General features: G+C 39.9%; 1 protein-coding gene across 3 annotated transcripts; it reads right to left on the bottom strand.

Moving 5' to 3' along the window:
• Nucleotides 1–1,470: 1,470 nt before the first annotated feature.
• Nucleotides 1,471–27,548, bottom strand: VSTM2A (V-set and transmembrane domain containing 2A). Of its 3 annotated transcripts, none has more exons than XM_033194494.1 (5): nucleotides 27,063–27,548; nucleotides 25,070–25,236; nucleotides 22,863–22,913; nucleotides 19,685–20,021; nucleotides 1,471–1,559 (listed from the first exon to the last, which is right to left on the bottom strand). In XM_033194494.1, exons 1-5 carry the CDS (start codon nucleotides 27,139–27,141, stop codon nucleotides 1,471–1,473), a joined length of 723 nt encoding a protein of 240 aa, XP_033050385.1. In that variant the 5' UTR covers nucleotides 27,142–27,548. The 3 variants fall into 3 exon arrangements, with proteins under 3 accessions (XP_033050385.1, XP_033050386.1, XP_033050384.1); XM_033194495.1 differs by lacking the exon at nucleotides 1,471–1,559 and adding an exon at nucleotides 1,605–1,681; XM_033194493.1 differs by lacking the exon at nucleotides 1,471–1,559 and having other exon boundaries at nucleotides 19,375–20,021.
• Nucleotides 27,549–27,799: the final 251 nt, after the last annotated feature.

Here is a 27,799-nt window from a genome sequence, read left to right as displayed (position 1 = left end):
TCCTATCTTTCTTTGCCAGAGTAGAAAACAGGTTCAAAATAAAATAGTCTGAATTATCATAAAGCCAAAAATAAGAATGGAATATTTAAAATTATAATTCACTTAACCAGTGAAAACTGAACACATTAATCTTATTTAGTCAGGGACCTGCCATCATCTTTTGCATATTGTATTTAGCCAACAACCAAATTTTAATTTTTAATTAGGAGACATTAAAATATAATTAGCAGCAAATAACAGAATGACAAAGGTACAGAAATTCATAAAGGTCAAAGGAAGCAGCATTTTTAGCCATAGCAAGAAATGTTCTAACATGAATTTTGGGAATTACGGTGAGAGCTTCACCTTCCCCACATTCACCTCCAAGGCAAATTTTCTAGAAGTAACATTTCTATTTGACAAGAGTACAATGATGATAATACAGAAATAGCTGTCAAAACCAGAGAGTGTACATTCTTCCGAGTCAAGAGACTCTCAAACCTCAATAAACCTTTATCCCATGTATAAAGGAACATAGCAAATTCCAACTTAGCACAGACGTAACAAAATTAATTAATCGATCAGAGACTAATACAATTTTGAATATGCACTTTCCAGAATGAAGCAGAGGACAACAGAGACCATCTGCAGCTCTCAAACCTGTGGAAGTGAAACAATGGATTACAAAATTCACGCAGTGTATGAATTATCAACGAAAAACAAACACTTGGTCAAAAAAAGTTGGTCAGTGGTCCAACACGTAGATATTCTTAAGTATATATTTATATATATAATGATAAAAATTAGCTTGCATGAGGGTCGCAGTACATCTACTTTGAAGTTATAGCACATATACTATAAGCAATTTACAGAATTTGTCAGGTTTGCATATACAGGAATTGCTAAATGAATTAAAATACATTGAAATATAGAACACTCAAAATGTAGTTCTATAAACCTCCTAGGATTGACGGAGATTGGCCATAACCAGCACTTGCCACCATTGAACAAGAACTGTAATCAAGAAAAAGAAGAAAAATCCAAGAAAAAGGGGGAAAATAAAAAAAAAAATCTCTCTTGTGTTATTCCTTATTTAAAGTAATGTCCTCCTTGTTGACTTGCAGTGTTGATAGTTGTGTTCCTGCCCTAAAAAGGGGGTTTTGTTTGATGATAGCTTCTGTTCTGTAGCCTTTCGATCTCTGTTTGCTTCCTGAAGATACTGGATCCTTTAGTAGGAAATCAGTGATATCCATAGTAAATATTCCCTATCCTGATGACATTCAGGCCAACCCTCGAGCAGTCAGTGAGATGATTTTAGTCGCCGAAAGAAAAGGGAAAAAAATAGATCTTGCTATTAAAAAAGTTCCATCGCTTCAAACTAATTCTCTTGAAATAAAAGATCAGTGTTTTGCCAAAGAAAATATGATCAACAAAGCATGTGATAGCCTCTTCATTTATGCTTCCGGAAGCAGGCGCTCCTTGTGTAGTGAATTAGAGTACAGTGGGTGCAGGGTGGTGCTTGGAGTTTAGGGTCAACTTTGCTGTCCGCTCCGTAGATTTTACAGGCGATTTGCTCTTTGCTTTAAGAAGAGAAAGTGATATTGGAAAAAAGTCAGCACTTTAGATTAAAGCAAAGCACCCTTCACAAAGCCACAAACAAGAAGCAGGACAGAAAGTCCATGGCTTGTAGCTATCCTCGCACCTGCGGAAGAAGTTATAAGATATTCGCTCATCTTGAAGATTTCCAACGCTCCTTATTAGGCTGTTTTAAACACATACATATATATATTTAATTAGCTCGCCAGCTTGGCTCTGGTGCTCATGAATGTCTTGGCATGCACTGCAAACAACAACACATACAAAGGATTTCAGTCCCAGGAAGTTGGTGTTGTTTGTTTTGTCTGTTTTCAAACAATGCCATCCCATGGCTGGGAACACCGAGAGGGGCAAATCCAGATACTTTTCCCTCAAGTAATTCCTTGAGGGTCATTCCCTAAAGTCATCTGGTTCTTCCTATAATGGTACCTTAGAACACATCCCTTTTTTTTCCTACTGCGTGAGCATAAATCCACAGGGCATATGACACAACCTGAGAACAGCAGGTTCCTCAACGAGGGGGGAACTTGCTCTAGGGTGGGTGCATTTGGGCATTTACTTTTAGAGTGTTTTTTTTTTTTTTTTTTTAATCCTCGAAATCTTGGAGAAAGTTAGTGCTATCAAGAATTGGAAACTCCTGAAAGAGCTCCAAGATTATCTCAGGGAAGAAATTGTAGTTTTGCATTTTTTTCTTCATATATTTTATTCAATAAGCTTCTAGCTACAAATGACATATTGAATACCTTTATTAGTAAAGAACAAAAATGTGATGAGGATCAAAGCATTACCTTCTTTCATCTTTAACTGGACAAAGATTAAATGTGTGTGAAGGGGGTAAGCGTGGGGAAATGCAATCTTTTGAATACTTCATCTAAACCATGTTTGTGTCCACATTGGCAATGATAAAAATTGTGGCAGAACCCCTTTTTCTCTAAAAGTCACTGTATGTAGAATAAATATTTGGGGCTTCCAAAGTAGCCATTTAGTAAACTCACATTACTATAGTTCTGCTAGGTTACTTTAGTGTTGTCATTGATTTGCCTTACTGGTAGGAGGGCTATGTATTTACCAGTATATAGTATCTGCTCACAGAAACCTAGTGACTGGAGGAAGACTCAGAGGTTAGTAGTGGGGCTCTGCAGAATGGTCCTCTATTCAAGTTGGGTGACAAGTTTCAAAAAATGCAACTGTGATAGCTCAGTTCACATGCAGTTCTAAGTACAGAGATTTTACAAGGAAAATGTACACAATCTATGTAGAACCAATAACATCAGAGCTTTCCAAAATTAAACACGTATTCTCATTATCTTTTGAAGAGAAACTCTTTGACAGGGATTCATTTAATGAAAAAAAAAGAAAGAAAAATAAGTTATTAAATGCTTCCCCAAATAGGTAATGGTCCTTGATTTCACACAAAGTATGTCTGGTATTGAATACAAGTTTTAAAATGATGAAAACAAATATAACTTGGTAAAATAATTCACTATTTAAAATGTATTTTGTGAAATAATGGTTTTCTTTTCAACATGGGCGTTGCAGATTGGCTCGAATTTGTTGAAACTGCACCATAACTTATGTCGTCCCTTTTCTTAATTAATCAACCCTTCATAGGACATGCCCGATCCCATTAGCCCAGTGAGATATTATGGAAACAGCTGCTTCATTTTGACCCACCGTTTCCTATCATACTATATCCAGCATGTGCAAGTTAAAGCGTAATTTACATGAGTATTATAACTAAAGAGAAACCCAATGATGCAGTGTAAAGAACATTTTGAGCCTACTAAAATTTTGAACTTCCATCAGACATGTAATCAACTATTGAAGCATGGTACTTTTGTTTTCAGATTGTAATCATTCAGCCACTCTAGGTGCATAGCATATTTTTAATTAAATGCAATTCATTTTCACTAGGAAAATTACAAAGATTTTTTTCCTATATAGTGAATTCTAAAGCAAATGTGTATTGTCATCAAATCACTGACTGTGTTTCTCTCCTTTCTGTTTTTATGTCTTGAATGAAAAGATATGTACTTCTTTGTATGCCCAAAGACTTTTAGAAGTGACATCTGAGAATCTAAAATGCTATAATTTGTCCTGTGTAATTTTAACAAATCATCATAGTCATTTTCATTCAGATTTATGCTAATTACATAATGCCGTTACTTCTTATCAAACATGTTATGGTTTATTGTATGGAAATATTAACTTTTATGTAACAAGTAAACTTCGGCCACTCTGTGCTCATTTTACAGATAGAAATGCTTTACTTTTGTGAAATACTCAGAGCCAGGGTTGCCGTCAGGACCCCTGAGTTCTGATTTCCTCTGCTGCCACTCACTTTTGAGATCTTAAATGAGATACTATTTCCCCATGTTTCCTAAAGTGAGCATAATAACTGTGTAGAATTGTCTTATTCTCGTCATGTTAGTATGCCAGGTATTGTGTTGTGATAGATTGCCTGTTTTGTTTTATTTGATTTCTTTTGTTCTCTGCTGAGGCCAAGCAGGATAAGCTGTTATCCCCTTAATACAGGCACACGTTTAAGCAACTATTGCCCTCAGATAATTGCCTGTCCATTTATCTGTTCCTAGTAGCTAGTTGTAATCTCTCTCTCCTCTGAACTTCAGCAGTATTTTCTTTTGCTAGGTTCTTTACCAGGCCTACATTGTGTGTAATTAATCATATTTGTCTTACCTCACTGATTATGCTATTAACTCATTAAAAGCAAGGAGTAAAATTTTTTGCAATTTTAAAAATTACTTTCAATGTGTAAAGCAAGGCCTTGAGAGTTTTCAAACTTTACCCCCAACATAAAATGCTCTGTGAAGAAGAAAGGAAGATGCTATTATCTAAATTATATGAAGAAAATTTACAGGCAGTAGGCTTAGATGAAGATAGGCCTAATAGGACCTAGAGGTTTCTCTTGGACACAGACTGCCATTTCATCATGTCCTTCGACATCTGTTTAATCATAATGCCTTTTATTTGCTTTGTTTCTATGCTTAAAAATTTTCATAGTGCTCTCGCAAGTGTAATTCCCCCATCTTTGTAAGGCGGAGGAGGTGTTTTCTTCATTTTGTAAACGGAAGAGTCTGAGAAGTCTTAGAAGTCTAAGCAGGGCAGAAACTTGGCTGCCATTTCTCATCCTTTTCTCTTCCTCATGCAAGAGTGGTGTGGGCCTTGCCTCTCCTGAGATGCAGCAGGCAAGCATTTCTCAAGAGAGTGTGACAAACGAAAGCCCGACCGAGGAGAAACATGGAAAAAACCTTCCAGGTATTAACTTCACTATGGTTATGATTTCAGAGAATAACAGAAATTCCATATATTTCATTACCAAAAGAAAGTAAAATTAAAAACAATCAAAGCACAGTAGTTGAGACCTTGGCAGCCTCAGCAGTCGGGCGGAAACGGTGTGGGGCTGCTCCCCTCAAGTAGACTGCCTGTTGCCAGCCAGAGAGGGCCACTGCCTGGAGAGGTCAGGGTCTGCTTCTGCGTCACTGCCTGAGTGCCACCAGCTCCTGTTCTCATGCCTCTTGCCCTTCCATGCCCCCTCATATGTCCGCCAGGTAGAAGTGCGTGGCTGCCTTTCAGCACCTTCCTTTTCACTTTAGACCTCCGTCTGTGCTACCATTTTTCCCCTGCGTCTGCAGTCACCAGGCTGGGAGACAGTGGGCAGGCTGAACGGTGCTGCATCTCTCCGCGTGCCCACACCTTACCCTCCAAAACGGCTGAAACTATTGGGGACCTGCTAGGTGCCAGGCAACATGCAGTAGGCACTGTGCCTCCATCATATTGGTTAATCCTCACAATAACCCTGTGTGACAAATATGCAGATCAGGAATATGTAACCCAGCAATGTGGAATAACTCATCCTAGCAGGGAGCCATGCAAAGACACAGAAATGAAGAAACAGCAGTGTGGTCCATCAGCACAGAGCAGAAATCTACCGCTTTCTGAAACCCCCTGGGGCAAGCAACCTTGCTCCAATACCCCGCATTTGTTAAATTGAGATGCGCAGCTGTCATTTGAATGTATACTCATCTTTTCAGAGGAAATGCACCACATATAACATCGTTTGCATATAACATACTTCATACTTGATATAAAACTTAACTTTTCCCCAACTCTGAACTGATAAATATTGAATATGAAAACATTACCAGCCTCTTGGTTTTTCTATGCATTAATAAAACGTAAAGCTTGTTTGTTCTTTGCAATGTACCAAATTTCTTATGATATAACAATATTTTGAACTTTTCATAGCATAGACTTTTACAGCTTACAAAGGTTCCTCTGAATTTATTTAAATATTCATTTAATACCTGGCTCTACTATTATTCTAGCATTCCTTCTTCTTTTCAAAAACCTCTTTTCCAAGCTTTTTATTCAAATTTGGTAGTCTGGGCCCAGGAAAGGTTACATTGATGGATCAAAGTACTATCATTAGTTAGTGGCAGGTGGGGGATGAGAACCAGACTTCTGGGCTCTAAGAAAGATCCTGGAAGGGGATGTGGGTATTTAATTCAAAGTGCTGAGTGAAGAAAATGAAATAAACAACTTATTCCATGTACATTTGACCAGTTCTCCAAATATCCACTTTCTCTTGGCTTTGAATATTTTCTGATGGATTAATTTCCTATGTAAATACAAGTTTAGTTGGCTTAGATATGGGGTACCATAAGTATTTTCAGGGCATTGTTCTGCAGAGTTAGGCATGATTCCTGATCGGCTTTTCTTTTCTTTCTCTTCTTGTTTGGGTATCTAATGGAATCAAAAGGAGCAAGGGAAAAGAAAGAAAACATTTTCTACTCCCACCCGCCACCCCACTGTGACTGCGTGGTCTGACTCCAGAATCCTTGTTTTGTAAAAGTGAATATGAGTGAGGGTCATAACAACAAACTTAAAAATAGAAATCCTCCAACAGTAAAAGTAGCAACAGTCAAATACTTTTCTGTCTGTGAAGAAGTCCAGCTTATGAGGAACTGAGTGTCCATTACAGCTCTTCGAGTACACAGGCCCCTTCAACATATTTCTCATTTATTACAGGTGCCAGCTTCAGAAATGAAAATCGCTGTGTGAGAAAAACTGAGCTAGCTTCTAATGCAATTTTTATTCAGGTTTGAACATACTAAATCACTGTTTAAGGGGAAAGGTCAACCAATAGAATGATTTTATCCCATAATTTTTGGAGAAGAATATCTTTTTATTAGAATGCTTATGCGTCCGGTGCCAATTTCTTCCAGAAATCTGTTTTTCAAAAGAAATGTGCTTCACTTTGACCTAATACATAAATTGCCTATTTAATGTGCTCTGGCATGCTGGTAGCAGCTGTTTAAATTTCCTTTCTTGCTTTCCTTTAGTCAGCAAATTTACAGCTCTGTTCTAGTTATGAGGGCTCTTACTGTAGCTGAGGGAGAGTGCAGTTGCCCATGAATGCAGGTCTACAGGACAGGGTGCATGGGTGCCACTCCATTCACCAAAGACCGTTCTCTTCTGTTGCTTAGAATCCTCCTCTGCAGCTGGCAGGCCTTTCTACCTCCTGCAGCAACTGAAGAGTGGATGTGTGCAAGCAATGCTGCCTTCTTCCTGCTGGGGACACGGCACATCTGAAAACAGTACATTTTCATGGTAGCACACCCATACAAGCAAGAACTGATTTTGTGTAGATGGGATGATGGTTATGATAGAAGCTGCCAATAATTTTGAACACTTATGATTTCTTTACCTCTGGCTATGATCCCAGGAGTTAACCATAATCATTTTACTGATAGGGAACTGAAGCCGAAGGAGATTATGTAACTTACTGGAGTTTATTCAACTAGTAGGTGGTACAGGTGAGACTCAAATCTGGATTTTGTTTGACTATAGAGCTAAGATGGTACAAATATTTGCATCATAATTTCATATGGCAATTCCTCACAGCTGAAAACTTTATACTTTTCCAATTCTGCCTATTAAAAATATATAGAGATATGAATGGCTTTGGCAAAATGTAAAGGAGAACAATATAAATTGGTGGAAAAACAAACAGAAACCTTTCCAAGAATGAAATTCTAATACTGCATATATTTAATAACTGCTTTAATGCATAAATAAGAATGATTTATAATTAGCACTCTATTTACTGGTATATAGACAAATGTTGCTAAAATGCTTGAAACTATTTAGTCACAGAGTTTAAAAATGCTTCCTGCCTGTCTGCTTTCATTATTCATTAGCATTCTCTTTATTAATCATGTATAGGTAGTTATTAATCCAGGATTTATTTGAAAAATCACAAATTTCATATTAGGAATTCCACATGTGGTTTTGTTGCCCTGATCATGAATGGTGCTAAATTTGACTAAGGGTTTCAGAAAGTATATTCAAGATGGGGAATGCAATAGAGACAAATGGCATCCATGTGCACTGGCATCCTTTCAGCGATTGTGCACCCAGAGCCCTTCCCTGGCTCAGTGAGGACAGCTTGCCCTGAATTAGGAAGCCAGCAGAAGTGCATCACAGCTAGTATTGTTGACTACTAACTGAAAAGGTCAGAGAAAAGAATAACTCGTGAGTTGAGGAAACAGGGGTCAGTTTGGCTGAATATCTGAGAAATCGCTCATCAGTTGGTGAAATAAAGAATACCTCTCCTTATCTACGTCCTCTTTGAATGTTGCTATAGACCTCCACCGCCAATATTGTCAGAGAAAAATCTCTCATCAAAGCAGGAAAAACATCTCATATTTTTAAAGAAATGGCAACTGAGGAACTCAGAGTGAAAAAAAATAGAAGAAAAAGAAAGAAGGAAAGAAACATAGCTGCAAATATGTGATTTCGTTTCCCATATATCTTCTTAGATAAATTGAAAAATAAAGATATAGCCATGATTTATAAATATAAAAACTAAAGACCAGGAGCGGTAGCTCACCGTTGTAATCTCAGCACTTTGGGAGGCCGAGGCAGGCAGATCACGAGGTCTAGAAATCAAGAACATCCTGGCCAACATGGTGAAACCCCGTCTCTACTAAAAATACAAAAATTAGCTGGGCACGTGCCTGTAGTCCCAGCTACTTGGGAGGCTGACACAGAGAATTGTTTGAACCCGGGAGGTGGAGGTTGCAGTGAGCTGAGATCACGCCACTGCACTCCAGCCTGGGTGACAGAGTGAGACTCTGTCTCAAAAACAAAAAAAAACCCAAAAAACTAAAAAATGAATTTTTATGGTTCATTAATGTCTGACTTTGAGGAAGGAATTATTGGAGGACCTAACGTCAATAGGACCGAAAAGAGCATAGATTATATGGCTTCAGAAAACATACCTGTTTTAACACAAGGAAAATGTCTTAAGATTTTACCCATATTTTTTCGAAGTTTGAGCCAGTGGCTTTACCCTTTTCCTTAATCTAGCTATTTCAAGTTTTCTTAATTAGAATGCTTTATTAATTGCCTTCATTAGTAGAAGTTATCTTCTTAGCTATCAGCATTAAGTAATTAGAAATATTTGAAGCAAGATTTTAAAAATTCACATCTCATTTGTCAAGATATACAAATAAAAGGACAGAAGTAAGCCATTGCCTGGGATTTGTTCATCAAACTTCCCAGACATAATTTGTCCTTAAATATCATTTTAAATAAATTAATATTATCATCATGAATATGTAATGAAGGATAGTCCAGGGGATGTTTTTTAATCTTTTCTGATCACTGCTACATAGGCAGTCTTGAGTTGTTTTCTTAAACATTCTCAAATTACATTAAACTTCAAGTATATTCTTAGCAGTGGTATTATCCTCAGAAGTGTTTTGCACTATACATAAACCAAAACGTAATTTTCTATCCCTAAATATTTAACTCTAAGTACATGCTAAACATAATGCTAGGTGCTGCAATAACACCTAAAGTTCAAGACACAATTCCTATGTTCACAACCTTTATAATATTTTCAGATAGTTTGAAATAGAGTGAGGTTTTAAATTCTAAAGTTTTTTTTTTCTATTTAGTGGTTGTGATTCTATTGCTCAATCCCTAAATGTTGGATTTTTCAAATTAACTATTTACAATGCTAGAAGTTAGAAAATTGCCTTCATAACATATGAATTTGTTTAATCAGAAAAACTAAAGGTAAAAGATTATATGCATGGCTGAAGAACAGGCTCCTCAGGGTGTGTCTGTAACAGAAGCATCAAAATGAAGCAAGAAAAACACTGATCTCATAACAGAGCCCTTCACTGCACAGTGCTTGATACCTTTACATTTTCACATTTGAAGTATTTCACTGCATTATTTAACTTCATTAAAATGTTTCTCTTTGAAGATAATAATAAAATTGCTAGACTTAATTTCATCTTTAAAATTTTCTCTACAGCTTCATATTTGTCAGCTTCATGGACTAAGAAACCACAACTCCTAGATTTTACTATTTGCTTTAATTCAAGCACTGTTTAACCTATATCAGGTATGTTTTATACCTATAGGATTCTTAATTCATGCAAAAATGCTCTCTCAGAGTCTGTTTTGAAGCAGTTGCATTAAGTAAAACATAATACTCATTGATAAATCTTCCTGTGTCCAATTTCCCTTGATACTCCCAATGACAATGCATTGCTCCTCACTTTGATCTTCCTTGGAATTGGGGGCTGTGTGAATCATCTCATTGACAGGAAAAACGATTGCATGATATTTTATTTACTTGTATGTGTTTGATTTATTTAATCAATATGAATTCATCAAGATCACACCTATTTGCTTAGAAAAACAAGACTAACTTGATGGTCAGATTCTCCACCCAGACTCCAGGAAATAAGATATAATAAAATACAAAGTTCCTAATTTCAATGCATTTTCTGAGTAGACCATTTTCACAACAGTACTTTAGGTACATATATGTACATGTCTAGATATTTTTAAGATTTTTGTCATGAACTCTATAATTATACACCATTATTTTACTTTGCTTCACTTTGTTGAAATATTTTATGTGTTTGCTAATTTATTTTCTCTCTCATGAGACAACTGTTTACCATTTTTTAATTGGAAACAATTTAAATTTTCTTTTTCTACTTATAACAAAGTAATATGTTATCATTGTACAATGTTATAAACAAGCAAAACAATAAAAAATTAAAAATAATAACATATTGACTGCTGTACATTTTCTTTTTTTCTTTTATTTTTCCGTGCACGTGGCTCAGACTGATTTAAAGCTTTGTACGCTACATTTTTTCACTTTAAAGTTTTGTATCCTATATTTTTTCACGTGATGTTATGTACTGAGTCCTTTCTAATGTCTCTAAACATTCTTTGAGAATATGATTCTAGAAACTGCTTAATGTTCACTGTATGCTTTAACACATTCACTAGGTAACTTGCCTTTTGGTCATCTGTGTATTTTCAGGTGTATGAAAAACTCCGTGATAAGCATTGCACTTCATGACTCACTATGATATCCTTGGAATTTCCTCCTGGAAGTATAATTTCAGGGACATATGGGCTGCATAATCTAAAGCCTCGTGACGACTCTTCCCTGACAAATTTTCCTTCACAAGGGAAGTACTGATTCACCATGCCAATGGCAATGTAGCAGAATGTCTGATTCACTGTAACCTTTATGATGCTTGTTGATTTAGAAAACTTTTGCCAAGATTATATCTGTCAATTTTTTTTAATGACAAAGGGTTTTGACTGGGACTGCATCAAATCTATAAATACTTCTGAAAAATCTGACATGCTTGCAATTCTGAGATGGGCCATCCAAAAACAAAGCATTGTAACTCATTTATTCAAACCTAAACTCTCTCAATGAAGTGTTTTAGTGGTCATCATATTCATACTACTGATTTGCAACCATATTTTTTCAAAAAATGATTATATATTTTATATTTTTTACTTGTTGCTACTATTGAGGATTCAATATTATTCCTAAAATTATTTTCTACTTTGGTGTTGGAGTTATGTAGAAGGTTGACCTAAGTTTATACTTTTATCTTAATTTTATTCATATTATATGATCACTTTTAATATCTCTAAGTGACTAAGAGTGGGTTATAAAATCATAGCATCTGTAAATATTGACGTTTATTATTTTCCTAAGTATGACACAAATATTTCCTTGTTTGATGCTTTACTTTTTAGTTACATATTATTTAGTTAAATAAAAATTTAAAGTTATAGCTAAATATTTTCACTTGCAAATTATTTTGTAACTTTTAACCTTCAAAGTCACAAGTATCTTATTTTATGTTAATCTTCCTATATTTGATTTTTATTTTCTGCTTAGCTTTTTAACTGGTGTTCATTTGGATATATATTGTAAACTGTGATTATATGTCTCCTTTTGGCATTATTAATTAAATAAATCCTTCACTAATTGTTACATTTTAAAATTCATTAGATATTATTTTGTATAATTTCCGAGCTTTCCAAGTTTGTTTTTATTTGCTTTAATCTCTATTCATATTTCTGTTTCTTTATTGTCCTCTTAAATAATAGTTATTTTGTAGCATATTTTCCTATCTGGTAGGTAAAGAGAGAGAGAACTAGGGCATTGCTGAGCTCACTCACGTGCTAGGTTTACTCTGCTAGATTTTTAAAATTCAATATTTCATTTAATGCTAAAAATGATCCTTGGCAGATAAGTATTACCATATCAGTTTTATACATAAGATTTTGAGGTTCGGAGAGATTTTGTGAGCAGCTCACCCAAAGTAACATGCTGGTAGATAGCAAATCTAGGAATCAAATCTGTATCTACCTGGTACCATAAACTATGAAATTTTTATTATTAATTTATATTCCTATTTCATTTTTGTCTCTTTTTAAGTCTTTAAATAATACTCTAACTTGTTTATGTTTTCAGATGTATTACTAATTACTTTGTGATTTTAAAAACTCAGAAAACCTTTTTTGAAAACTTGAATTTAATTAAGATGAGCACCAGTTTGTATAATTATGGCTTTAGAATACTTGTTATTTATTCAGGTTGCAGTTTAAATTCTTAAAAATACTTTGGAATTTTATCATGTTTTATAATAAAGATCTAGTTACAACCTTGGGCAAGACAGCTGGTGGCTAATATGTTGTGTTTCTTTAGAGGAAAATTTATCATCAATTAATGGCATTGTGACAGAAGAAAAAAAAGAAAGCTCTGAAATTATAAACCACAAAACATAAGCCAGAAGTGGAGATCTAGTCTTCCTTTCTTAACCCATCACTTCCACACACTCAGGAAGGAAAATATTTGCCTAGAAGAAACAGGTGGTAAAAACCATTAACTCTAATCATTTCATTGCTGATAATGGTACATAAGCATATGCAATAATAGTCATATTTTTACAGCAACTAGCCACCGTTTATTCAGGGATTATTAAGTGCCAATCTTCATATGTACATTGGCAAATTCTGTTTCATGTCTCCTTAACTACAGAGGAACTAGTAGTCACAAGCAAGCCTTCTTGTGGCCAGTTATGAATGGAAAAGCCCATCCAACCTACAGCTAGGCCTTGATATTCTAGGCCCAAATAGTTCTGAACTTCAATGAGTAAAATTAAATATGGTTTGCAGGAGAATTTAACCAGTATAGAATCTTAATCTACATAATTCTGGTTCAAATATAGCCCTAGCAGATTCTTTGGCCTGTATTATCCAAATCATTCCCTCATATCTATTTTTCGTCTTATTCATAGACACTTGATTTACATAGTTGCCAATTATATGATAGAATTACAATGATCAAATTAATTTAACCTGTGTAAGCAGCCAAGTTGGCTCATTTAAACAAAAATCAGCAGTAAGGGCTGAATTATATGACTGACTCTACCTCAAAGCAGTGCATCATTTACTCACATATTAAATGAGACAAGCAATCTTCCTGCAAAGACCCTCAGCCCCTCATCTCCCTCCTCCCAATGGCTTTGACATCCCGTGTTAAGATGAATCCTGCTGAATGTGGCCACTCTGGGCTCCTGGCAGCTGTTGCAGCAGCTGCCTCTTAACAGTCAGGTTCATATCACGGTGAACACACAATAATTGTATTTCGGAGTTCAGAGAATCAGCATTCCTGCTGAACTACTACAGATTCCACACATGGAGACACAAGTACCACCTTCACTGCAGCCAGTTTCCTTACAAATACCAGCTGTTGATCACAGGAGTGAACAGATTCACAAAAGTCCACCCCAACACTGGAAACAATAAGAGCAACAGAGCAGAGCCTCTAAAAAAAGAATTTTGTAGCATGACACAGATAGATATACAGATATATGTCTCATAGTAAATGATAAGAAGAAATTTTTTTTACTCTGAAAAACTTCAAAAAGCGAATGATTCTTTTAACTTTTGGAACATAGCATGCTTATTTCTGGTTCTACAATCATGCTGGTTCAGTAGGCACTGGGTGGAGTCCTGGAATATGAATTTTTAATAAGGTTCCTGATGAGTCTGGCATAGGTAGGCTGCACGACTCACTTTCAGAAACACTGTTTGGGAGTCTTGATCAGTTCTGGAGTAGTGGCAAAATTATCTAATTACGAAAACATAATTATACAAAAAAAAAAAAAAGAACATGAGCCCCACTTGTTCAGGGCACATAGAGGAACTACAAAAGCAAGTCACGAAATTTGTAGCCAAGAAGTTATAGTTAGGGTGATCAACTGTCCCGGTTTGCTTAAAACTAAGAGGTTTTCCAGAATGTGTGACTTTCAGCACTAAAGGTTCAACAATACAAGGCACAGTGAGGGCTTCAAAGTAAGTATAAACAAATTGCTGAGAACTTGATGAGTAACGAATTCTGACAAAGAGAAAAGGGGAAAGCTTTAATAAAGGAGTTTTCATTTTTGTAGGAACTCAGCAAATAGGGAAAGGAAACAGCATTTGTAAAGCCATAGAGGTAACAAAATATCTGAAAACATTCCTGCAATACCAAATGGAAAGACTGAATGAGATTAGTAACCCAGAAGAAACAAGGCTGGAGTTAGACTACAAAAACTAATGTTGGCACTTTGAAAATAATAATCATTTCATACATGCTCTGTTGTGATATGTCCCTTGTATTAGAGTTAAAACAAGAAATTCTTATTGGAATAGATTGGATTAGATTAGGAAAATGAAAAGAGCCTGTATTGACAATAAACCAGTATTGGTTAGAACAGAAAAGATGCAGTTTCTCAAGGATGTTTTAGGGAGACAATTACTAGGACAATTCAGTGTGTCAACTGACAGAAGAGATGAGAACATTTTCAAGGCTTCCTCAAGACCAATGACTGTGATGAATGCTATTAAAGCAGTTTGGGGTCATAGGAGGAAGAACATTTCTTTTTAGTGAGAAAGCTAAGATAAATTCAGTTTTGAATATTTGAGTTTTAGATGTCTTATCTGAGTATCTACCAAGAAACAAACCTCACTACAACCTAGTGCCTTAAAATGACAGGAGATCATCATCTGTCTCTGTTCTGCGTATTGTCTGTGCTTAGCTGGGCAGTGCTCACTTGGGCTCCCTCATGCTGCAATGAGATAGCCACTGGAGCTGTGACTGGAGGAAGGTTGGAATGGCTGGATACCCAAGGTTGCTTCCAGGCTTGCACACCAAGGGCCATGGCTGAGCTTCACTCAGTAAGGTGGCTGCACTGCCTCCACAGTGGCTGGCCTCCAGGAGGGCTCAGCAGGTACTGCCTGCCCCTGTAAAGGATAGGTCTATAATTGGCACAGCTCACTTCTTCATACTTTATTGGGCAGAGTGGTCACAGGCCAGCCAATGCTCAGGGGAAGGAAAATAGGCTTCATTGGGTGAGATGGAGACAAGTGTGCAGACATTCTTACTCTGCCACAGTTCTTGCAGGACATATATGTAGATGCTTTGGGGACAAGAGTGAATATGAGTCTGGATCTACAGAAATGAGTCAGAAGTACAAAGGTGAATGGAACAATTTTCTAAGAAAATTTAGCAGTCAAAACCATGGAAGTGGATGAGAACATCAGGGAGTTGACAATGGGAAAAGAACTATATTTAAGAGAGGAATTTAGTGGGGGAGGCCAATAAAGGAGAGAGGGCAATGCTAGGAGCCAGTAAATAGGGGACCAGCCAGCAAAGAGAAGAGAGGTAAGAGTGTAAGGAAAGAGTGATCAAGGGAGAAAGGTCACCTAGAGACTGGGAAGGCTGAGATGTGGGAGGGCGGGGAATTGGAAGCAGGAGACACCAGTGACTTGCATGACAGCGTTGGGAGTACGAGTGACCTGGGCAATTGACCTGGAGGAGCCAGCATGCAGCTCTGCACACCAGGGGTTGATCCACGGCCAGGTTGGGGAGGAGGAGCAGGAAGCTGCTTCACAGTTCTGTGTGACCTTGGGAAGGTGGGGAAGGGTCAGTAGAAAAAAATGAAGACAGAGAGAAGAAAGGAAAGACTGGTAGAGGTGGTCTGTGGAGGAGATGTTTGACTTCTGGAAGGATTGGAGACACTGGATGAGACAGGGAGAAACAAGTAGAGAATGGCTTAGTATATTGGGGTATTTGGGGGCACAGTGGAGTGGCATTGAGTCCTCTGTGCTCTGCAAAGAGGGACCTAAACCACCCCATCCTGGTCAAGATCCTGGGACTTCCACAGTCAGTTATGCTTGGTGCCACCCTCCTCTCCGAAAGGTCTTTCTTCACCATATTTGCTCGTGTGAGCTCTCCCTATTCTCCAAGCCCCTTCATCCAGGTTGCCCTCCCTGACTCCTCCAGCAAGAAGCAAGAATTCACCTTCTCAGAACATCTATAGAACATTTCTTCTACTTCTAACTTTATGTATTGCTTTTCTGATAACATCATATTTATTGGCATCCTCTCTTGATAAGCTTCTTGCAAATAGAGCCAAAAAAAGTGGGCAGAGGGGAATAGGTTTGATATGATCTAAGTTGGTCATGGTACACAAGACCGGAGAGTGTTCAGAACAATTGAAGACGGCAAACTTTAAAGGGATTGCAACAGCCAAGTTTTGTTTATCTGTTTGCCTAACCACTTTGCTTCAATATTTTGTTTTAATTGTTGATCACAAAGTGGAGGTAGAATTCAAATAATTTTACAAGTAAAGGATTCACAAAGATAAAAAAGAAACAATTTTAAGTGGGAGGGGAAAGTCACATGCTCAAAAACTGTCGGAAAATACCTTAAATAATAGTTAGCTTTATCTTGTGATAGGTAGATAGTCATAGACTATCTTTTCCATCTTCCTCTATTCATGTAAATCTCTGCTCTAGAAAAACTGGTTAAATTAATTGTATGAAAATTTGAAGATTTTATATAAAATTATTTTCAGCTAATATGTTTTCCTTCATAAAACAGAAATTCGACAGAAAAATAGTATCAATTAAGAGGTAAGTGCTTCAGTTTAAATAATTTAGTCAACTAAGTCAAAGATGATGATGAAAATAAAGGGTCAAACAGGCCAGCATTTTGTGACAGAGGTTGATATGACAGTGTCCCATATACCATAGATGAAGGATGCCTCTTTGTGTCAAACAATAAAAGATAAAAGGCTAGTACAATATAGCTATTGACTTCCAAAAGTAAGATTTTGATTTTTGTGCCTTCACCACATCTTGCCTTTCACGGAATAATGAAATAAAGATGCATGATAAATGGAATGTACAAATATTTTGTTTTCTTGCAAACTAAAATACAAACTCCTTGAGGAGAAGAAGTGTGTCTTCCATGTTTGCGTCCCTATGCTTTGTATGTGAGTTCCTGGGAGGGATGGAAGGTGAATAAATGAATGAATAAATGAAACATGGGTATTGAAATAAGCTTTATTTGAATATAATCTGAAAAATTTAAGGCAAAAATCATAAATCAGGATGTGGGTATTACAGTGAATATAATATATAAATATCCACCTCAGATACTGAATTATATATAATAATTGTGCAAGTATAGGAACTTACACATAAGTCAGTGGCTGGGCTGCCCCAGCTTCTGAAATAGAAATTAGAAAATGTCGATAGAAGTATATAAAAATATTATCCAGTATTCACTGGTTGGAAATATTGAAATTAAATATTTCGAGATATTTCAGGTTACTCTTTGATACAAGCAGATACTTTTAGTGAACAGGACTTTTAATGAATATAAACTTCATGAGTCATTTGTTTCTCTCCTTCTATCTTTAACTCTGGAAAAGGCAATTTTGTATCTAACAGCAAGGCTGGTAATGGGATGAGAAAAGAGCAGTAATTTTCATTTGAAAATTGTTAGAAGAGATCTAGAGTTTATCATTTAGCACTAATCACAGCGCTAAGAGATATTAAAATAAAATAAATAGATAGTTTTGATTGCATTATTAAACCCCAAAAGCTAAGAAAATATTCTAGAAATAGATAAAGCATTTCACTGTACCCTTGGAATTCTTCACTTGGAATAGATAAGCTGTTTGATTTTATTCTGCCGAACAGATTGATGACATCTAACTTGGAACAGTCTATGTAGGATAATATTAATAATTTCACTTCCATGATTGGAGTTCTTGCTAATTAGGTTGTAAACTGTCTGCTTAGTCTACTCTGTAATTTTGCCTGCAGTGTCTAACTTCTTTTCTGATAATGTGAAGAAATCTTCCTGAAATAATAGTCACAAAGTTGTAACCATCATTTGGTTACCATTATAATTTAGCATATACCTGTGTGTTTTGTGTGTATGGATACACACACATATGTTCCAGCTATATTAGTTTGTCCTTTAATTTGGGAAACAGAAAAGATGATAAAGAAAAAAAATTAGACAAATCCACACACATTGGGCTTCACAGAGGCTAAGCCATCTATTCATCAGACTGACATAAATTGCAATGACCAAGGCATGCCAGGAGAGTTGCTCATCTACATTATAAGGCAGGGCAAACTCAGAGAACCCTAATCCAAGTGCCCTACAAATATGCAAATCACATCCATTAGGAAGTAAAGCATTAACAGAAAACCTATTTTGGCATACAATATTTTAAAAACATTTAAAAGCATTGTTCACAAGCAAGGACTTAAAGATACAAACCTATATGTATTTCTACATGTATATATATTTGATATATATATTAAAGTCTGTATTTGATTAGGATGATTTCTGAGATGTGTGTGTGTGTGTGTGTGTATGTGTGTGTGTGTGTGTATTCAGGATGATATGAGATGAGATCTCAGAAATCATTCTGGTGAAGTAATCAGACTTTTTAATTTAATGACTGAAGAGGTCTTAAATAATACTAGCAATGTAATTTTCCATTACTGATGGTAGCATCAATACTTCTTCAGTGATAAAATATAAAGGGAAAAACCTAAAGAAGGATGAAGTCGGTATGTTTGTGCTCCCTTCATCCCATGTCATGTGTTTGAGGAAAGCGTGATGGCCGCGGGGTTGTGCAGGGTTCTGCTCATTCCACGAAGCCTTTATCCCACATCAAGGTTAAAACTTCTATGCATTTCCATTGGCTGAATGACTGCATACATTAATGCCATTCAGAACAGCTTTAACTTGCACAGCAGCCTTCAGAATCCTGTGACTAAGCTTCTAAATTGGCCTGGAAGGCACATTCACAGGAGTTGCCTTATCTCTGCACCACCTACTGTCTTCAGTCCCCCCTCTGTCCTTCCATTATCATCATCACAGGCAGCTGAGGTTTCTCCTTCAAAATCAAATAGTCCTGCTTGGAGGACTTGGAGAATAGTCCTGCTTAGAGCTATGGGTCGCTGAAAATGCATGATATGGCATGTCTCTCTCATTTACATTTTGATTAAGTGAAAGCCTCTTAATTTGGGTCATTATCGATACATAAATCTGTAGAGAAAATGAACATGCATTTGTAATGTAACCAACATTACATGATTTATTGTTCTTATAATGTGTAAATACAGAAAGGAAAAAAACCAGAGTCCAGCTCTCAGATGCCCTGGAAATGCAGCACCACTAGGGGACTCACGGGGCGCACCCACATGCTTTGAGCTCTGAGTGAATCAGTGCAGGCTCAGCAGTCACCTCTCATAATCACTTGCACTGAACTAGGTCTCCGATTTTAAAAACCATCATTCACAAATCTGTCTACTCTATACAACTGACCTTTCTGTGGAGGGTTTGTGAATGGTAAAATAAAAGGCTCGAAATGGGTTTCCATACCTGATTGTGGACTTTGTTTGGGCATTTTGGCTACCGCTTGAGGGCTGGAGGTGGAGTGCATTCGTTGGTTGGCAGAGCCATGGATGCTGCTGGGGACAGCTGCGGAGACGTTCTTGCGGGGCTTCATATCCTGCAGCCACATGGGAGAGGCTTCGAAGGCCTGCATTCTGCGGGCATGGCTGTTGGCATTGACTTTCAGATAGGCCTGGGCCTTGTGTTCCTGAAGCTCCCCGTAGTTGGCGTCAGTCACCCTGCACTCGTATAAGCCTTCATCCTTTTTCCTCACTTTGGAAATCTGAAGCTTGTGGGAGATGTCATTGCCTTGGACTTTCACTGTCTGAAAAATTGCAGGTAAAAAAAAAAATAAAGTGCTGCATCAAATGATTTTGTTCCCCTTTTTTTCCCCTGAGCTTGCTAACATTGGAAAGCTAAAGGGTCTCAATGGCCCCATAGCCATAGTGAAGGAGCTTTTTATTTCCTTAACATCACATCCGAAGGCCTTGGTTATCCTATTCCACCAACCACTGCACTTGCAGACTCAGGGGATAATTAGTTCAATGCAGCCAGTGCCAGATTCTGTCAGCCATATGCCCCCCATTGTCCACATGCCAATAGCAGCTCTGTCATTTTTCCATCATGGGATTGGCCTTTCCCTGCTTAACTCAGTTCAATGAAGCACAAACCAATAAGGCCAACTCTATAGGTGAAACAACCTCTTTCCTTCCCTGTGGGCTATAAACTAACCCCCTCAACTCTGAGACATCAAAAAAATATTTTGTTGGTCATGGGTTTGAATGAGAATGCACTTGTATCCCCACACTGGGATGACTACTAAAGGTGCTGTTAATGAACTTGGATATTAATATTTTTTCTTCTTAAATTTTATGTGCAGTCTTGCCTCTAGTCATGGGGTGGCATGACTTGGGGATACAGCTTCCTATCACCTGAAGTCTTGTTGCTCAAAGTATGTATCCCATGCCATTATAGGGACTTTATGCTACAGAGACTTGGGATGCCATCGATAAAACATTGGCTTGATTTTCAAAATTGAAATTGGCTTTCTTATTTCTTCTAATAAGTTTTATTCCAGATTAATAGCAAGATCAGATATCTGATAGATATACTAGATATAATATATGATTTTCTATTATATATCGTATAGTATATATATAAGCATCTTTGTCAGAACAGTTAGGTTTAATACATAATCACATGTTCTTCGTAACTGAGACAATTATAGGTTTCATAAGACATTTGGGATTCAAGAATTTGGTTGAATTTGAAAGATACAGAAAAGAAATGAAGGAGGCTGAAAGTTATTCTTTCTGCTAATGGCCACTACACTACACTTTCAAACAGCCATGAATTATTAGAAAAACCTGAGAAGCACTCATCTGTTTTTACATATAGAGGTATATATACAAATAATTTCCAACAATTGAACCCTATGGGTTTAAGTGTATATAAAATTACATATAAATACACTAATACTATAAAAATGGAAATGAATACTTCCACATTTATTCTGGGTTAAATCTCCTAATAAAGTTTGAGGTAGCTAGAGTCTTTATATTATTATCCCATTTTATAGTTGAGTAAACTGAGGCTTGGGGTGTTTGCGTCAGTGATTTTCAGCACTGAGTGTACATTAGAATCACCTGGGGTGCTGTTAAAAATACTGTCATGTGGAGTAATACAGAAATATGAAGTCTGCACCTCTAGAGGGTGGAGCTTATATCAGTAGTTTATAACAACTCTCCTGGGAATTCAAAGTTAATCACTGTTGGTTGAGAACATATGTTCAAGGTCACACAGTGGGTAAACAGGGAACAAACTACTTTCTGCCTCAGTTTGTGTCTAAAACTCTCTTCCACTCATTAACTTTTATGCACTATTGGCATAGATAATACCATCAACAGTTGTGTGTGTAATCATGTTTCTCATTGTATGCATCAGAGGTCAGGATGTATGAGACTATTTTTGTTACTGGCCTTTAGATGATAGGGGGACGGGTGAAGGCTGAAGGAAGAATAGTCACCAAGCAATCTGTCTAGTTATATATGTATGTGAAAAATAAAATAATTAAGAAAAAACTAGATTTCACCAATAAAGTTTTTCTAATATTGTAGGAAAACAACAGTTTCTGTGATATAAGAATAACTGAAGTATTCTAAAAAGTCAGTAATTTTATGAGTTTTAAATCAGAGTTTATGGTTGATATTGCATGTTTGTCATTTTTTCTTCCATGTTGAGATTACACATTTAGATCTCAGAATTAGATACTATGTACAATATATTTGTACATTTTTAGTTATGATGCAACTCCAATCTTCTACCACTTTATGCTATTGTAAGAGCCTTAAAATACATTTTCTTTTAAAATGTAGGTCATTGGGATTTTAGATTTCTAAAAACAAATAATAACCATATGTTTATGCTTAACAGATTTCTTCCTTCTGTATTACATAACTGTTTCGTTTCTATTTATCAAATGAAGCAGTATTATTAATATTAACTGATGCTATGTGGCTTCATTTGAGGTAGAGTAAAAAAATAAGACTTTCGTTTTTTAAATTTTACACACACTTATTAAAAGTAATAAGCAATAGAGTGGAACTGTAAGTTTACATTTTCAATAGGTCAAGCTCCTATAATAATGGTTTTACATTTATATTGGCTTTTGGCATTATATTTATATGATTCTGAATAACAGCACTGGAAATACATTCCATGCATTAAAGTGACATTCAAAATTTAGTTGCTTAATTTAATCACAATTTCAGTATCCTGTTGGATGCTTTATATTTTTCTCCCTAAAAATACTTTCCTCTGCTAGTGTTTTACTTTCTACTGAAATATAATTATTTCCATAATTTGAATAGATGTTAGCATTGTATTTACTCTTACTGTTAGGTAAGTTACAAAAAGCAATGAAAGAAAGTGTCACACAACCTCTCTGGATAGCATAGGATTCTCTAGAATGTTTAGATATATACGTGACTAAAATATGTAATTTTCTTTAGGGACTCTAAACGTGCTTCCATTTGTATGTATCTAGTGAGGCAAGCAAGGGGCACCCGGCTGTCCTGCAGCGCTGGCAAGCTGCCTTCTCGGGGACAGGGAAGGGCTGTGCGTCCCGGGCCTGGGCCCGCGGCCCCCGGCGCGCCCCCGCACTCACGCTGATCTTGGTCCCGTCGCTGTCCCGGTCTCTGTCTGGCAAGAGCTCCACCTGCGGGCAAGGAGCGAACGCTCAGTCCCGCGCCAGGCCCGCCTGACCGCCAGCCCCAACGCGAGCACAGCCTTCGCGGCTCCGGGCAGGGCCGTCAGGATGACATGGGGACAGGGGAGCGACCAGGGGCGTGGTCACCCTCGTCCAGGCCCCTACCGCACCGCCCCCACGCTGTCCCCGGCGTACCCTACGCTGTCCCCGCGCCGCCCCCATGCTGTCCCCTGCGCCCTCCTGGCGCTGTCCCCGGAACCGTCCCCGCGCTGTCCCCGCCGCTCGGAGGCTGCGCTCCGAAGGCTGAGCCGGGAGCCGCAGGGTCTTTTTCGCGGGTTGACCCGTGCGGACGCTGGCCCGGAGGTGGCGCAGGCGCCGGGGGTGGGGCGCCGGCGTGAGTGAGGGTGAAGTGCCCCGGGACGAATTTCCGCGCCTTTGCCCCGGCTGCCATTCCGCCCGCCGTCCCGCCCCGGGGTCCTGGCCGCAGATTCTCTTGCTGGCTCGCGGGGGCTCCGCCTCTCGCTCAACTACGTCTCCCTTCTCGCCCGGACCCCCTTCCCTTCTCCCCTCCTCCCACTATTTTCCTTTTCCTCTTCTCCTCCTTTCTCCCCCTCCTTTCCCACCTCCGCACCCTCTCTCCTGCCTCTTCCCAAGTCACCCTCCCTCCCCTCCATGCTCCCCACTCCCGTAGTCCCTTCTCTCCTCCTTCTTGTCTTCTCTTCTTTCCCTTCTCCACTCTCCTCCTTCTCTCTTCTCTCTGCCCCTTCTCTACTCCCTCTCCCTTCTCTCCCTCTCTTCCTTTCCATCCCTCTCCTTTCCCTCTCCCTCCTTCTGTCCCTTCCCTCTCCCTCCCTCTTTCCCTTTCCTCTCCCGCCCTCTCTCCCTTCCCTCTCCCTCCCTCTCTCCCTTCTGTGCCCTGTCTCCCCCATCTCTCTCCGTCTCTTCCTCCCCGCTTCCACCTCTCATTCTCTCTCCTCTCCCACCCCTTCCCCCTCTCTTACCTTTCTCCCTCTCTCCCCCTTCTTTCTCCCTCTACCCCTTTCTTTCTCTTCTTTCTACTTCAATCCTCCCTCCCTTCCTTTCCCCTCCCCTTCTCTCTCTCCCTCTCCCTCCCTCTTTCCCTTTCCTCTCCCGCCCTCTCTCCCTTCCCTCTCCCTCCCTCTCTCCCTTCTGTGCCCTGTCTCCCCCATCTCTCTCCGTCTCTTCCTCCCCGCTTCCACCTCTCATTCTCTCTCCTCTCCCACCCCTTCCCCCTCTCTTACCTTTCTCCCTCTCTCCCTCTTTTCCCCTTCCCTCTCCCTCCTTCTGTCCCTTCCCTCTCCCTTTTCCCCCTTCCCTCTCTCCTCTTCTACCTTCTTTCTCCCTCCTTCTCTTTCCCTTCCCTCTCCCTCCCCCGCCTCCTTTCCCCCTACCCTCTCTCCCTCCCTCTTTCCCTTTCCTCTCCCGCCCTCTCTCCCTTCCCTCTCCCTCCCTCTTTTCCCCTTCCCTCTCTCCTCTTCTACCTTCTTTCTCCCTCCCTTCTCTTTCCCTTCCCTCTCTTCCCTTTTTTCCCCCTCCCTCTCTCAGTCTTTTTCTCCGTTTCTGTGCCTCTCCCGGTCTCCCTCTTTCTTCTCTCCCTCTCTCCCTCCTCCATTTTCCCCTTTCCTTCTCTCTCCCTCTCTTCCCGACACCCCAGGTATCTGTTAGATTTGGAGGTGAGAGGAGCTGGCCTCTCTGGTTCTCTGGTTGTTCAGCCCGGGGACTGGGGTCCCAGATGGTGCCTTGTGCCCCGAGAAGGGAGAGGGGGTGGGGCGGGGGATGGAGGCCGCCCACCGATTCCCTTCCCCCTCCTTCCGTCCTGGAAAGGGGCTCGCGGACGTCCCAGGAAGTGGCAGCGCGGTAGGGGCAAGGCGGGCATCTTCCTAAGAACCAGAACTTATAGGAGGAGGCGCTTCCCAGTTTAACAGGAAGAAAATGGGCAGCAGGACTTCCTTCTGGGTTTTAACTTCGCGTCCCCAGGACAAATTCCCTCTCCCTCCCTGGAAGCCCTGGGGGTCACTCGCTTCCACAGAACCCCGGCGGATCCCCAGGGGTGCCCAGGCAGCACCTCGGCCCTCAGTCCCGGGCCGGACACCCTGAGGACCCGGCAAACGAAGGGGAGACGAGGGGTCGGCGGGCTCCGCTACCTGCGCGCCGGCCCCCTCGGCCCCGGGCTCCATTTCCTCCGGCCCCCGCAGGAACCACCACTGGATCTCCAGATAGACCGAGGCGGAGCCGCTCTGGAAGGCGCAGGACATCTCCACATTCTGCCCCTCGGTCGCCGTCACGTTCCGCGGAAACTCGGTAAATTTTGCTGCAAAACAGAAAGGCATCCTTTTGGAATATCCACACCCCTCTTGCCAGAGTCTCTTTCCTTGAGAGCTCGCTGCATTTTTCCTGGACTTAAATAACAACAAAACCCCTCTCTTACATCCTCGGCTTCGTCTGGTTCCCCCGGCCCCCTTCCTTTGCCTCTTTCCTGTCTAACTTTTGGTATCATACCTAAATCACTATGTTGTTGATCAAATCCAGATAATGGAAAGGTTAACAAGCTTGCCAATAACTCTGTTAGCCAAGATCCCCGCAGGTAGATCCAAATGCCTTTTGTCAGATTGCAATATTCCGCAAAATTTACTGAGAGAGTTAGTGAGATACAATGTAGACAATCTGTCAAGTTGATATATGAGGAGAGTCTCTTGCCTCTAAGTTTCTAAACAATCTACCACTAACTGGATGTTTCATTTAACAGAGTAGATCATGATTATCTGTCAAAATGCACATTCCTGATACAGCAAAACAGTTATTAGCAACACCAGTGAAACGTGCCTGCAGCAGTGAAACAATTTGCACACTTTATAAACTGTGTATGTTTCCTTCTCTCCAAAGTAACCTTTATTTGTTCCCATCAAGTCACCGTATTTCAGACTGCCATACATCCTAGGGTGTAATGATCACACGTCTAGGCTGAGTTCAGATGAAATATTATTTAGAAGTCACTATGGCAATGTTTCTCAGCCTTTTCATTACCAACCTTGACACTGCTAGTTTGCATGATTCATGAAACCATGGTGAAACTCACAAAAATATAATGTTTCCTTCCCCCTAAAGGCATTTCTTGAACATGCAATGCTCTTATCTTGTTACCAACATGGTTGTTCTTATCTTATCTAAGGGGCACTTTGCAAAGAGCTGATGGTTCCCTAAAAGTAGTCTTGGAAAGATTTGTATGGCCAATGGAAATGCACAACCACAATGCACACTTACGGAGAGGAGGGCTGTGAGGACTGCAGAAATGATTTGGGGTGGATGCACTCCTCCCCCCCTCACCTCACCCCCGTTTTAAAGAGAGACGTGGTCTCTTTTCAACATTTTATGAAATCCCAAAAATAATCTCTAGTGATATGAAACTGTATTTATACCTAAAACAGGGAAGCTATTAAGGAGACATTCTGATCGGAAAAGGACTTTTCTATTCTAGCTGGCAGACGGAGTATGGCATTTCTGCTTGCAGAAGTGATGCAGTCTTTTGGCAGCAGAGATGTGATCTGTTCATGGTGCTGAAACGACCACTGCAGCCCACGAAGTCCTGAACAATCGGATTCAGCAGACTGCTGCTGCTTGTCATGCAAGTTGTGGCTTTTTATGGGTCCTCAGAGGAGTCTGTCCTTTGATAAACACACATACAAAAGGAGTCACAGGGACCTAGAAAAGGGAAACTCTAAGCCCAGTCTGACTACACAAGGAAGAGGGACTGGTAATGGAGAGTCCCCATATCCAGCCTTGTGTTTGTTTGTGATGATTATGTATGCATGAGTGGCTACCCTGTGCATGCACACAGATAGAAAGCACACACACACACGCACACACACACACACCACATCGACCCTGTGTTTGTGCTCACCGAAGAGCCCACCTCATTGTCAGGCACCAGCTAGATTTTCTCTCCAGCCTAGCTTGTCTACAGTTTAATAAACTTTAAAGAAAATCGTCAAACAGAACACTATTTATACAGCCTAAGCCCACTCTTACTTGCTAGGAAGCTTATTCTATCTGCCTGTCCATTCTTTTTGAGTGTAAGAAACACACACACACACACACACACGCGAGCAAATGTATATTTGCCATTGAGCACAGACTTACCGTGAGAAGAAAGCCCTTGTTGTACATATAAAACGGAAAAGAAAACAAATCCAACATACGCCAAAAAGATCCCCATCATTCCAAAAAGGGAGGGGGGGTCACATCAGTGTAGCCAACAGCCGAAAAGCCCTGAAAGAAAGGCGTGCGAGTGGATGGCAGGCTCTGTCTCAGAGCCCTGGGCGCGACACTGCAAACATCCTGCTGCTTGTTCGGCGAGGGCTGGCTGTGGGGAGAAGGGACTGCGATTCTGGAAGGTTAGAACCAGCTGGCTGGGATTCAGCGAGGCTTCCAGCGGAGCCCAGGCTGGAATCGCTGCGAAGTGTCTCGGCTGCCTGGCTGCCTGCTTCCAGCTACCTGGCAGCTCGTCCAACGTCAGCCCGCCGCTCCGGCTTGCGTGATCACTGCCCTCCCTAAACACGGAGCCGGTTTGGGAAGTGGGGAGTGGGCAAGTGGGGCGGGCTGAGGACTTCGCCGGGCTCGCGGCGCCGCAACTTTTCCCTCTAATGGCTGCGATGATGCCTTTAACTCTGTGCGCGCTGGACAGCGCCCCGCCCGGGAGCTCGAGCCGGGCGGCCGCGGAGGGCTCAGGGCACAGCGGCTCCGCCGGGGTCTCCCTTCTGAAGAGCAGGGACGTCGGTTTTTTTCCACTTTGCTTCTCTCCCCCATCGGGTGTCTTTCTGGCTCCGCGGATCAGATCGCTCGGTGCCGAGGAGGACTATACAGTGGCGGGATTGCGG

This window comes from Trachypithecus francoisi, unplaced genomic scaffold (genome assembly GCF_009764315.1).
Source record: "Trachypithecus francoisi isolate TF-2019V2 unplaced genomic scaffold, Tfra_2.0 Lachesis_group4, whole genome shotgun sequence".
Classification (NCBI taxonomy): Eukaryota; Metazoa; Chordata; class Mammalia; order Primates; family Cercopithecidae; genus Trachypithecus; species Trachypithecus francoisi.
The sequence above is the reverse complement of the archived record's forward strand: the minus strand, read 5'-3'. Positions and strand labels throughout refer to the sequence as shown.

Bases quoted from the DNA above. Each gene is read 5' to 3' on its own strand.
- VSTM2A (XM_033194493.1), bottom strand. From the start codon at position 27,141: ATGATGGGGATCTTTTTGGCGTATGTTGGATTTGTTTTCTTTTCCGTT. The intron at 25,237-27,062 runs GTAAGTCTGTGC...TCTGTTTTGCAG, and splicing joins ACAAGGGCTTTCTTCTCACG to CAAAATTTACCGAGTTTCCG. The intron at 20,022-22,862 runs GTGAGTGCGGGG...GCAATTTTTCAG, and splicing joins GCGACGGGACCAAGATCAGC to ACAGTGAAAGTCCAAGGCAA.